The sequence below is a fragment of the Vanacampus margaritifer genome, chromosome 16, assembly GCF_051991255.1.
Source record: "Vanacampus margaritifer isolate UIUO_Vmar chromosome 16, RoL_Vmar_1.0, whole genome shotgun sequence".
In the NCBI taxonomy this organism is placed as follows: domain Eukaryota; kingdom Metazoa; phylum Chordata; class Actinopteri; order Syngnathiformes; family Syngnathidae; genus Vanacampus; species Vanacampus margaritifer.
The window spans coordinates 3,093,172-3,105,810 of record NC_135447.1 but is presented as its reverse complement, the minus strand read 5'-3'; the positions used below and the strand labels follow the sequence as shown (position 1 = coordinate 3,105,810).

Genomic DNA, 12,639 nt, shown 5'->3' with positions numbered 1-12,639 from the left:
TTGTTTTGTTATTTCCACGTTATGGTTAGTTTGCTTTAATGTTGTCATTTTCTTGTTTATGTTTACAGTAATGTGTTCTGAGGTGAGGCCATTTAATAATTTTATGTTTAATGGCTCCATATTGTGTTTGCGTCAAGGAAGCGTTTCTGCAAGTTGAAAAAGACAAGAAGTTGCGTTTATTAGAACGTGGAGACAGAGTTGGGGAACATTCCGGACGGTGGCGGCGCTGTAAGGCTTGGGCTCACCTCCGACACGCACTAAACATGATTTACATGAACTATCATACATCAGCGGCCGCAGACTCCAACGCAGCCTCTTCTTCTTTATCATCGTCGTCGCCGTCGTCCCTCAAGGCAGAGGTGAAGGGTCAAAGGCGACCTGATGTCCCCGGGAGGGGGCGCTCCGTCTCTACATGGACACGTTTCCAGTGGGCTTGCAAAATTGGGGGAAAGTTGCAGACTTTCCGTGGGAATGAATGGGACTAAAGCAGGAAGCTAAAGGGGGACGTCAAAATGGATTTTGGCAACAAGCAGACTTCATGCACGTCCAGCCGTACCTTGACTTACGAGTGGCCCACTTTACAGGTTGGAGCAGTCGCTTGCTTGGCGCATTTGTTTGCTTTGCGTTGCAAGCTTTCGATTTGCTGCCACGGCTGTAATGCCCTCGCATGTGGGCAAGGAGAGCAATCTATTCTGCACGGATGTCTGCTCATGACAAAAATAAATGTTTAAATGTTGCGCTTGCCATCAATTCCCATGGAAAGTTTGCAATTTGGAAGGTTGCATTTCCCAAACGGCCCGTGGAAATCCAGTCTTTTGCAACCCGAGCACTTGGCGATGGCAGGGCTCTGTGGGGGGAGGGAGTGGGGGGGGGGGGGGTGTTTTCACTTGGCTGAGCGGCGTGTGGGCTCCGAGGCGGTGGGGGGTGGGGGCGGTCCGCGCCGGTCCAGGTCCTCGATGTAAGACATGATGACCTTGCGGCGCTCCTCGGGAACACATTCCAGAACCAGGTAGCGCTTGTCGTTCTGTAGGATCTTCTCCACGTCCTTCAGGTGCTGCTCGGACTCCTGGATCAGCTTCCAGGACCTGCCGTGTGTGGCAAAACATCACAGACGCGTCACCGAGAGACAGATAGACGGAAGGCCGCGGCGGCCGCTCGGCAGACAGGAAAAGGTCAAGTGCGGACCTGTATGTGATGAACTTGGTCTCCTTCAGGAGGGTCCTGAAGTCGGCTTTGGCCGTGATGTACTTGTCTTTGATGTAGTCCTCAAACTCGCGCTGTCGCTTCTGCAAGCAACATCCAAAACGACAACTCATCGACTGACAGCTCGCAAGAATAAAGCAGAGTTCGCCACGTTGGCAGAAGTTTTGCCAAACTTGTAATTTGCCAAAACAATTTAGGGATCTTTCAGCGCATGGGGGCGCCGTGTCCAACACTGCGAGAACCCCCAGAAGATTGAGGAGGGTGTCACTGAGGTCATTTGTCAGGGCGAGGCCTTACTCGGTCACTGGAGGAGAACTTGATACATCGAGGGTCCTCCTTGATGACCTTCTTGACCTCCTTCCACGTGGTGGTCAGCGTGATCTGCAAAAGAAAACGCATGTTCAGCAGAATAGTTTTTTTTTTCCAGACTTGGGTCAATCAGTGAAGCCCAAAATTCAAAGTAAACATGGTGAAGCTGCATTTGGCGGTTATGCTGCACACAAATGGAATAAGATGAAGTAAAAATAGCTGTAAACGTTTGTACTATTCAAAATGTTGCCACCGATTTTTGAGTTTTATTTATCATCTCTCGGCTTCCTTGACTACAAATAATCAGGCCCTCGCGAAAGTCAGGCGGGTCTACGTGTAGTTTTGTGACATTTGGGCGAGTGCTGGTTCACCCACCACGGTGGTCTCGTCCAGGAGCTGCCTGAAGTGCTCCTTCTTCTTCTTGGCCAGCGCCTCCACGTGGTCGTTAAAGAGCTTCTCCTTCTCCTCGCGCTCCAGAAGCGATGACGACTCCCAGCGGTGGTCTTTGCGGAGGTTCCGCCGCGTGTCCGACCACGAAGCGTCCGATGAGCGCACCTGCGAGCGCCAGCACAAAGACGAGGTTGATGGTGTCTTGCCGTGGTGTGTGCGTGCGCGCGCGCGTCTCACCATATCGGACATGAGCGCCTTGAAGTGCTGGATGGCTTCCTCCCGCTTGTGCTGCTCCCTCTCACGGTCGATCTCTTTGGTCTGTTCCGATCGAGCCTTTTGGACCTCGCGCTCGCGTTCGCGCAGGCTGGCCTCGATGCGAGCCTGACGCTCCAGCTCGCGCTCCTTGTCCAAGTCCAAACTCTGCACGATTTGGCATCAGACATTGACATTAAGAAGGAGGACTGGAGTACATTTTGCGGCTTGGTTGATCAACTTGGTTTTTAACTCGTTCACTCCGGGCCATTTTGACTGAAGCAACCCCCTTTGCTCCCGGCTGTTTTACTGGATTTTGACTGATTTTGCAAGGCCCACAGAATATTGTGTTCCATTGCTATAAAATCATGGAACCTACCCAAAAGAAAGAATAGAGTCTCTTCTTTCATCAGTAAAAAAAAGTATATTTCTATCTGTTTTCAGTCTAGACACTGTCCAGAACAGTCGGAAAGTTTTCACTGTCACTAACATACTGAACATCGTGATATATCGTTGAGAACATTTCTGAATATCATAAATATCGTGATATTATCGTTATTGTGGGCCACATATCGTCACAGTATCGAATCGTGAGTTACCCGTATCGTCCCACCCCTAATTAGAATATAGATTAGTTTCATCACTATTCACAAATCTGTTTAAAACAGTGGAGAAAGAGCTTTTTACAACATGCCCTAGTTGATCTCTTATACTCTGCTGCCACCTGCTGGCCGTTTCTGTAAAAACTACCATTGCTTTAAGCGACCTCTTCAGGTCAGAGGCCGCATCAAAGCCTTCTGTCTGCTCTAGCATAAAAAAAACATAAAAAAACGTATAGCACGTCTTTGGCAGCCTGATCATATTTAAAATGGAACATTATATGTTTTTGGGAGCAAATAAGTCAAGCTGAACTTTTGGCTGATTTCAGTTTGAGCATAAAAATCAGGGACAAAAATAAATAAATTCTGGAAAGTGGTGGTGTTGCACTGAAAAATAAAGTTAAGCAAATGGAAAACCCGCAAAGTGAAGTCGTGGTGACCTTGGCCTGCTTGTCCAGGTACTGCTTGAAGAAATCCTCCCTGAGGGCGGAGCTTTCCACCGCCTTGTAACGTGGGTCCGTCTCCATCCTTTCTTTGACTTTGCTCCAGCGCTGTCCTGCTTCCACGTGCTGGTCGCTCAGCATCTCGAAGAAGTCCTGCCTCACCTGCCACCGGCAAAAAAGCTCTCGTCAGACCGTTGCCCCATCAGGAGGAGGGGGGCTTGGGGGTTCCTTACCTTCTCCCCTCTGGATTTTGAGTCGTCCTTGTCCCTCTTCCTCAGGGCCGCCATGTGTTCGACGAAGATGGCTTCCCTGTCCTTCATCTTGTCTATGCTTTTGAATCGAGGGTCTCGGCCGTGCTTGACGGCAAACTCGCTGAAGGTGGTCCTGTGTGGACCGCAGGATGACGGAGGGTGTTACATGAGTCCTCATTAGGGGTGCAGCTATTAACCGGTTTTACGATTAACCATGGTTTTTAAACGTCAAGATTATGTAACCACATCCGTTCAACAACACCGGTTATTTTCACGTCCATAAGGCGCACCGTATTATAAGACGCAATCACAGTTACGGGTGCTATTTCTGTGTTTAACACACACATAAGTTCTATATAAGCATTATGTCGCGGGAAGTCCTCCCACACACACACAACGGTGACCCTCACTATTAGGATCACTGGTGATTTTTGGAAAAAAATGTAAGACTTCAAAGTGCGCCTTATAGTCGTGAAAATACGGTACATGTGCAGTTTGTAATAGTTCAACTAAAAATATGCTGTCTTATGCTAGCCAACATAGCGGGGACTAACGCTAAAGGGACCGGCGACGCCTCACCTGGCCGTCAGCTTGGCCTCGTCCATCATCTTCCTGAAGTCGTCTTTGGCCTGCATCAGCTTGTTCTTCTTCTCCTTCCTCTCCTCCTCCGCTCTGGTCTTCACGTACTGGTCGAAGACCTGCAAGCGCAGCCACAAGGTGGAACCGGTTCGAGGAGGGAGGCAAAACCACAACGGGGAGACGCCGATGACCTGCTTGCGTTCTTTGGGGTTGAGCAGAAGGTATCGAGGGTCGAAGACAATCTTGTGAAGCTCTTTGTCCCACGTGGAGAAAGCCGACACCTGCGCGCACACACGGGGGGGAAAAAGCTGATAAGATTTCCTTTGGATGAATGAATTTTCATTATTATTATTTTGAAACAATTGCTTTTGGGGTTGTCGGGTCGAGTGCAACGCACGCCTCGCTCCAGCAGCATATCTTTGAACTGCGTCATCCTGGACTCGAGGGGCACCACGGCTCTGTCGCGGGCTGCCCGGAGCTCCGCCTCCATCACCGCCTCCTTCTCCAAGTCCGCCTCGTTGGCGTCCTCCTTCCTGTGCGGGAGCAAACGGCGTGCGCGTGTCAGACAAATAAGAGCCGTCTGCTCCTACCAATGACGGCGCACGCGTGACTGACTTTCTCTTCTTTGCTTTGGAGATCTCCTCGTCGTGAGCGTCGTCCGTGGCCTGGGCCGGCTCGGGCTCCTCCTTGCTGAAAACTGCACACACACACACCAAGACAACATAGAGAAATACACAAAAGCACACGCACAGAGCGCCAAGGCGGGCGGTGGTTGTCGGTGTCTCTCACCTGTCCTCCTGTCGTCCAGGCCCCTCTTGTGCGGCGGCTCCTGGATGTGTTTGTCGACGTCGGAGCGGCCCAGCAGCTCGTCGGGCCGGTCCCACATGGACAGCCGAGTGGTCGGGTTGTAGAAGAAGACGCGCTCGTCGCCCGTCCACACCACACACCTGTGGGCCGGCGGGTCAACACAACAATTAGCGGGGAGGCTAGCCACTGCTAGCCGCCGCTAGCCGGCATGGACGACGCGCACCAGGGCGTTCCCGGGATGGGGTTGGTGGCCACCGGACGAGCTTTCTGCGCCGCCTTCTCTTCCTCGCTCATTTCTTCTTCTTTGCGTTCCTTGGGAAAACACAGAAAGGGTTCGATTCACTTGATTTGTCAATGGCAGTTCTTCAAGTCACTTCCCAAGATCAAGTTTGAACATTTCAAACAATTCACCGACAACTGAACGTTTCTCAAATTAAATAGACAACCATTACGAAAATTGTTTGAAGACATTGGAGAGGGAAAAAAATGACTTTAATAGAAAATATGTATCTATACAGATAATGTGAAAATAAAATGAAAATCGCACGTAAATAATCAAAACTACTTTGATTACAATGATGTCATTGCAAATGGACTTGTTTTTAAGCAAAAGGGGGAAAAATTTAATGAAAATTGTGCTTTATGGGGACAAAAATGTGTGAGTGGCGTTATCGGAGCTGTTGCGTTTGTGGTACCTGCTTGTCATTGTTCATGTTGAGAATTTTGGCCTCCTCCTCCTCCATCTCCATGGCCTCCGCTTCCTCCTGCGCCAGACGCTCCTTGGCCTTCTCGATTTCTTTCTCTGCGCACACAACAAAAGTCTTTCAAGTGGGTTTGCTTGCTCGTTGAGCAGTGGTGTACCGTACTTTGCTTGCCGACTCATTTTTCTAAAAACTTTTTAGAATTTTACCCCAACAAGTGAAAACAGAAATGTTTTTTCCTTGCTGTCAAAATGGGCACTTTTTTTTGACAACACCGTGTAAAATAGATGAGAATTGAGAAGGAAAGAGATTTGTAATGATTGCGATGGGAAAGGAAAGGACAATGACGATCTTGTTGAAACCAAGAACGATTAGTGAATGCATATGTGATGTCTTGTAACGTTGGGGGACAGCATCTTATTGGGTTCCAAAATTCTTTTGTCTAATCTAAAAAACAAACATTCAGGCGTTGTCTAATCCAGCATTTGTTAGTCACTTGAAAACGTTAGTAAAGCAAGCACGTTGTTTTGACGGCATTAAAGCAGAGCCAACGCTAGCTAGCTCTTAAAACAACAGCATTTTTGCCTTCTTCTCAATGCAAACGAGCAACTGTAAGCTCATTTAAAAAAAAAGAAACTGGTTTGTGTGCAAAGAAGTTTTCTTTCCATTGTGCCATGTTCTAAACAACTACTTTGTGACAAGTACCCGTCCTTGCACTCAAGTACAGAATAGGGCCACAACTACTGTTTCGCTATAAAAATGAATTCATCGGTCTGTAATTTTTCCATGAATTAATGAATCTTTCTAAAATTAATTTAATTTCCATCATTTTATTCAAAAACAGCACAATTTCAAATTGACAGTGCAAAAAATGCACAAAGATGAATTTGATTGCGATTCAGCTGCTTGATGGGTTGCAAAATCTGTCAGATTTTTTTTTTTGCAACCTGTTTTCAAAGTAAGAGGGAACATTTGCAAATAATATAAACAATCACTCTGCTTTCATGGAAGAAACGGGACAACATTTACTGTTAAGCGGATTTGGACAATTTGAAGTTCAACAAGGTCATCCAAATAACCGCTGTACAAACGGTATAGGGTGTGCGCACTTTTGCATCTCGTGTAAGCACATGTGGCGCTCCCACCTCTGTTCAGCACGGCATGCGGCTTCTCCCAGGTGGACTCGAGGGTGCGGTTGTTGTAGTAGTACGTCTTGCCGTCCACCGTCTTGTACTCGGACCACTCGGGCAGCTGCAGCGTGGCGGCAGCCATGGAGGCGGCGGGCGCTGCCGACAACGTCAACTGAGGGTGCATCATGGACACCAGGGGCGGGCCCATGCCCGGCAGCATTCCTGAGGGGCGGGACGAGTGGCACAGCGTTGGCAACCGGCGCGCATGGCTTGTTCTGACAGCTACTCAGTGTGTGTGTGTGTGTGTGTGTGTGTGTGTGTGTGCGTGCGTACAGTAAGGGGCAAATGGGAATACATTCTACCAATGTTCTTGACCATTGAGGAACTCACAGTGGACAGAATGAATAAACAAGCAGGAAGTAAGAAAAGCATACAAACACAAAAGGCTGTGAGAACACACACAACTTGAAAAACAGACATTCAAATGAGCGCAACATGTCACACTGACATGTTGTCACCTTTTGTTCTTTACCCTCAACATACACACAAGCAGACAAAAACAAAAAAACAACCCCAAACACCCATGAGATGCAGTCAGCTCTGGAAACGTCAGCATTTGGTGTGTGTTGGGTGGCTGAATGACGGACAGACAAGCATGCCATCTAGCGGGCGAGTGAGAGGCGGGCGGGTGCGTTTACCGTTGGCACCGGGGCCCGCCTTTACGCAGGGAGCGCCAACTATCTGCATCATTGCTACACCTGCAACAACAACAACGCACAAGCAAGCATTTGGTTGGTGGCGGGCACCAGCGACACACACTCTCAGCTCTCATCGCGTGTGTGTGTGTGTGTGTGCCACAGACTTGGGGGTCAGAGGTCATGCTGTGTGTGGGCAAACTTTGGTGCTTAAGGGCCACAAATTAGTTTTCAAACGGAGCGACACGTCACCGCATTTCAAGATGAGTCGGGGAATGGATGTGAAATAATTAAGGTAAAATTTGCAACCCCCTTCACTCCCGGCTGTTTTACTGGATTTTGACTGATTTTGCAAGGTATTGCAAAGTTCTATTGCTATAAAAACATGGAAGCTACGAGTCTTTTTCATCAGAATTTTTTTTAAATTTACAAATCTATTTAGAAATGTGAGTAAAAAACAGAAAATAAATGTGAGGGTTTTTTTCAACATGGCCCTGGTTGATCTTTTTGCTCTGCTGCCACCTATGGGCTATTTGTGTAATAACTACCATTTCTTCAACTGTTCCTTGGGAGTTGAAAGGCTGCAGCAAAGCCTTCTGTATGCTCTATCAACAAGTGGAAACGGACAAAAGCACACCACCAAGGATATTAAAAAAAAAAGATTTTAAGTAACATTGCCGGCTTCTGTCCATCATTTAGTTTTGACGTGACAAACGCGTTTCGGGTTTTTATTTTGAAGTCAAGAAAAGAGTTGCAAACTGCAATTGAAAGTTCAAGGGCATCAGGTAGAAATGCGGTTTTGCCACCAACGCCACTCATGATGTTGCTTAGAAACAGCAGACCTTCATGGCCTCAATCCAAAGCTAAATTCATTATTTGATGGTTTTTTTTTTCATGTTATGCACTTGAAAATTTCTGTTGAAAAGTAATACATTTCAAGTACTTCAAATTCTTTTAAAGCAGTCCAATATTTTGCCTGTAATTCATCTTTGTTGGCAGTGTTAAGGACCCAAAAGGACTAACTCGGTTCCGTAATGTTTTTATGCCAAACATCACAATCGGCACGGGCCTAAAAAAAATATCCAAATGGGTCATTCCCCGGAATAAAGTGTGCATGGAAATGTGCGTCCGTCGTTTTTGCGATGTTGCTCTCACCTGGCAGGGGGATGTGCATGCCTGGCAAGGGCACGCGGAAGGGCGGCACCATGACGGGCGGGAAGGCGGGGATGGTGGCGGTGGGCTGGGCCACGCTGTGCGGCAGCGCGGCGGGCAGCAGCGTCTGCATGGCCGCGACGGGGGACGGCACCGTGGATGCTGTCGCCACGGCGACCGGAGCAGCTGACACCGATGAGCTGGCCACAACGGCGGTGGCCATTTCCGCTGCGGCGCTGGCTGCTGGGGGGGGGGACGCCAGCATACGTGTGAATTCAGGCATCCGTGAATGCAGTGCAGGGTGTCCAAAGTCCTCGGAGGAACAAGTTTGGACACTCCTGATGTAGTGTGTGTGTGTGTGTGTGTGTGTGTGTTGCAACCTGCTACGGTGATGGAGGGGACCAGGGTGGCGTTGGGGTCCGGACTGGAGCTGAGTGTACGGGAGGGGGCGCTAACGGGCGAGGCGGCCGCGCCGGCCATGGTGTTCATGCTGCTGGAGCTGACGGCCACGGTTAGTCCGCTGATAGTCCCCACGGCGGTAGCACCAGCGCCGGAGACCCCAGCGACTGGGGCCCCCGCAGCAGGGGGCCCCGCGCTGGTGGCCCCTGTTGCGGAAGGGACGCCTGCCGCGGCGTTATTGGCCCCTGCCACCAGCAGAGGGTTGAGTTCTGCCTGCTGGATAATTTTCACACCTTCCGGTTTAGTCCATGCTGACTCCCTGGTGCGAGCGTTGTAGTAATAAGCCTGGGGGTGGAGGGATGGGGGGTGGGGGGTGGCGGCAAAGTGGTACAGAAGTTTGGCTGGATACAGACAGCCAGCTAACATGTCAGATTTGTTTTCAAGCGCTCTCACCTTCCCCTCAGGCGTCTTGTTCTCCACCCAGATCTCCTCGGTGGGGTTGAGCGCAGGACTTGCCGAAGTCGGAACCGGGGGCATCCCGGGCGGAAAGAGCATCCCTGGAGGGGGCGGAAGATTGCCCATGGGAGGGGGAAGAAACGGGGGTCTCTGCAGGAAAAGCGCCACAAACACCCATTTTAACTCTTTGACTGCAAGACGTTTTCAGAAAAGGGATGCCGTGGGTGCCAGCCGATTTAAGCATTTTTGACTGATCTTTCAAGGTCCACAGAAAATTATGTGTTTGGACTATGGAAACACACATACTACCAAATGAAGGATTGGACTCTCATCTTTCATCAGAAAAAAAAGTTTGTTTCTACCTTATTCCGTTTTTCAGTAATCAACAATAGAAAATGGTTAGTTTCACCTGTTTTGAAACAAACGTCTTTTAACGTCTTTGGCACTCCTCCATAGGATTTTACTAAACGTTATTTAACGTTTTTGGTAGTCAATGAGTTAACAAAGGCGTCAATAATGTTTTTTTTTTGTTGTTTTTTTTACTTACTTTTGTTTTTTTTATTACCCTAACATCCAAGCTAGTCTCTGTTAGCTTGTCTGTAGCGTTTTACAGTGTAAGTTAGCATTAAATTAGCATTAGCAAATTAGTGAGCCGAAACAGCATCATTTTTTTTGGAGCGAGAGAGTGAGCTCAGGCGCAAAAGAACATTTTTTAAATGTGTTTAAATGAAGACGAGTCATACCATCGAAAATGTTGTTTACATTTGGTCACAACATGGCGGCTTTTCAAGCAGGTAGGTCTGCCACAAACTTCACTTCTTGGAACAAACACAAAAGAACCACCAAAAGAACTTTGCTCAAGGTTCACCTGCAAGTGGGGCGGTCCTATAGGGGGCGGCATGCCTGCCGGCGGCGGGATGGGAGGCATGCTGGGGTCAAAAGGAGGCCGTGGGAAGGGTGGTCGTGTCGGCGGCGGCCCCCTCATCATTCCGAAAGGGGGGGGCGGTGGCCTGAGGAGGGGCGGCGGGCCGCGCAGCACGGGTGTCTGGGCGGGAGCCGGCGGGACGGGGCTGGCCGCAGGCACCTGTGCCGGGACGGGTCCGCGGAACCGCACGGCCTGCTGGGCCATCCTACAACACACACACATGAACGTGCTGTCACGGTAAGCAAATCTGATTCTAATATTTGATCTGAAATCTGCTTGTCATGTCTAGAAAATATTCAAGTTTGTTTGTCCCAGATTCAGTGTATTCAAGTTTGTTATTTGGAAATGTTTCATTTGATCAATCTGGAGTGAAGCGAAAACAACAAGCACAATTGCCATCAATTTTTCAATAAATGTTGACTTTAGCCCACAATTTCACAGTGGGACACGTGCATTCAAAAGCTTAGAGAATGTCACATTAAGTTCACCTGTAAAGTTCTGAATGTATTTTAATAATAATGCATTAGATTAATATAGTGCTTTTTTGGACACTCAGACGCTTCACAGTGGTTGCATTATTCATGCACTCACATAGTCACACTCTGGTGGCGGTAAGCTACTTAAGTAGCCACAGCTGACGGAAGCGTGGCTGCCAGTGTGCGCCTATGGCCCCTCCGACCACCACCAAACATTCGCACCTCCCATACACCAGTGTGAGGAGCAAAACATTGGTGTGTCATGTGCCTTGCCCAAGGACACATGACTTGGGAAGAGCGGCATCAAACAGCCGACCATCTGGTTACTGAATTCCCTGAGCCACGACTCATCCTGAAATTTCACCTGAAAGCCAAAAATCAATAACTTTTTGCGAGTAGTGCATGTACAAGGTTTTTTTTTGTTTTGTTTGAAGGAATGCAGTTGTAAAAACGATTTAGGTGTGAGATTTTGCCTGTTAATGCCTTGAATGAATTGCAGACGAGAATTTGGCTTTCAGATATACAAAGAAGAAAGTTCGATTGAAACAGAATGCTGTTTATCTTTGTTTTAGGGGTTTATATATATATGTATATATAGAGAGAGATTTTTATGGCCTTGGTCTTGTCTCGGTCCCTACTCCCAAAAGTCGGTCACTAATGTGTTGTTGAGAACAAGGCTCCAAGCGAATGCTGTTGAGGACTTCCCAATAGCGCAAGCAAGCTTTTCGAAGGCGGGTGCCTTCAAAACGCCAAATATTCCATTTCAGTGTAGCTGCCTCTGCTAACAAGCGTCAGCTAGCAAGTTAACTTGGGGAAACAATCACTTGGAGTTGGCATAAATTAGAGCCAGTTGTGAGCTGGGAAGCACGACAAGTTCGACAACATAAACAAACACAATGGAAATGAAGGCACAAGTTTTTGTCCGGATGTTTACCGCGTGCGCGAAGGCTACAAAAGTAGCCGCTAGCTACTTAGCCGAATGCATATTAGCTTCCGAGGCTACACTCACAAATAGTGGCTTTATTTCCAACATTCTGGCAGCAAAAGAGCCGTCCAGCCAGTTGATTTCATTACGGCAACAAGCGTCCAACATCATACGGCGGCGACATCGCTATAAACACTTGAGTTGGTCATTTTCTGACCTGTTGTCGTTGAATCCGATCGCTTCACTTTCTGTCTGGTCCGCCATTACAGGAAAATGCAAGCGGTCTCTTCCTGGAAACGCCCCTAAATCCGCTCTTCGCTTTCCATTCGACGGACTGCGCTGTCTATCGCGTGTCACGTGAGCTCCGATTGGTCGACCACTCTCTTCAGGCTCACCTCCACGTTGATTTGTCGCGTTGCATCCAATGAAGCGCCGTGTCTTTGTTTGGTCACAATGCAGGCCGCGCGCCCATTGGTCAATTCCCTCCTCATTTACACACACGCCCGTGTTCGTTGAATGAAAAACACACACACATTATATGTATGTTTATTTATTCAAATGAACATACGTTTACAAGACAAAGTTCACTTTCTTGTACATAATAATTAAGAAGTACAAAATCTGATATTGTATTAAAGCTGCAGTGCATTATGTTTTTGTAAAAAATAAATAAATAACTAAAAAATAAAAATCATCTCAGTTCCTAGTTGGGTCCACAACTTCCGTCAGACAATCTGAAAAATGCTAATTGTCTAGCAGAGTAAAAGCAGATGTTAGCAAATGTATTACTTTGAAAGATAATCAGTGTGCTTTCATGGAGGACGGCAGAACTTTTGAGATTTCCTGTTGAGATGGTGAAATTCAGAGGATTAGAACATTAAGTTCACTGAGGTTTTTTATAACTATTATCAAAGTAGTCGTCAATATAATTGTTTAGTTGTTGGCTA

At 47.9% G+C, this 12,639-nt stretch overlaps 1 protein-coding gene across 3 annotated transcripts; it reads right to left on the bottom strand.

Moving 5' to 3' along the window:
- Positions 1 to 153: 153 nt before the first annotated feature.
- Positions 154 to 11,994, bottom strand: tcerg1b (transcription elongation regulator 1b (CA150)). 3 transcript variants are annotated; one of them, XM_077545737.1, is made up of 21 exons: positions 11,910 to 11,994; positions 10,235 to 10,496; positions 9,364 to 9,516; positions 8,892 to 9,255; positions 8,515 to 8,754; positions 7,363 to 7,422; positions 6,680 to 6,886; positions 5,529 to 5,635; positions 5,057 to 5,145; positions 4,816 to 4,973; positions 4,642 to 4,723; positions 4,424 to 4,559; positions 4,218 to 4,307; positions 4,027 to 4,145; positions 3,430 to 3,580; positions 3,194 to 3,358; positions 2,140 to 2,322; positions 1,888 to 2,067; positions 1,501 to 1,584; positions 1,186 to 1,286; positions 154 to 1,085 (listed from the first exon to the last, which is right to left on the bottom strand). In XM_077545737.1, the coding sequence occupies exons 1-21, from the start codon at positions 11,954 to 11,956 to the stop codon at positions 884 to 886; spliced, it is 3,180 nt and encodes a 1,059-aa protein (XP_077401863.1). In that variant the 5' UTR covers positions 11,957 to 11,994; the 3' UTR covers positions 154 to 883. The 3 variants fall into 3 exon arrangements, with proteins under 3 accessions (XP_077401863.1, XP_077401864.1, XP_077401866.1); XM_077545738.1 differs by having other exon boundaries at positions 8,515 to 8,751; XM_077545740.1 differs by lacking the exon at positions 7,363 to 7,422.
- Between the last annotated feature and the right edge of the window lie 645 nt (positions 11,995 to 12,639).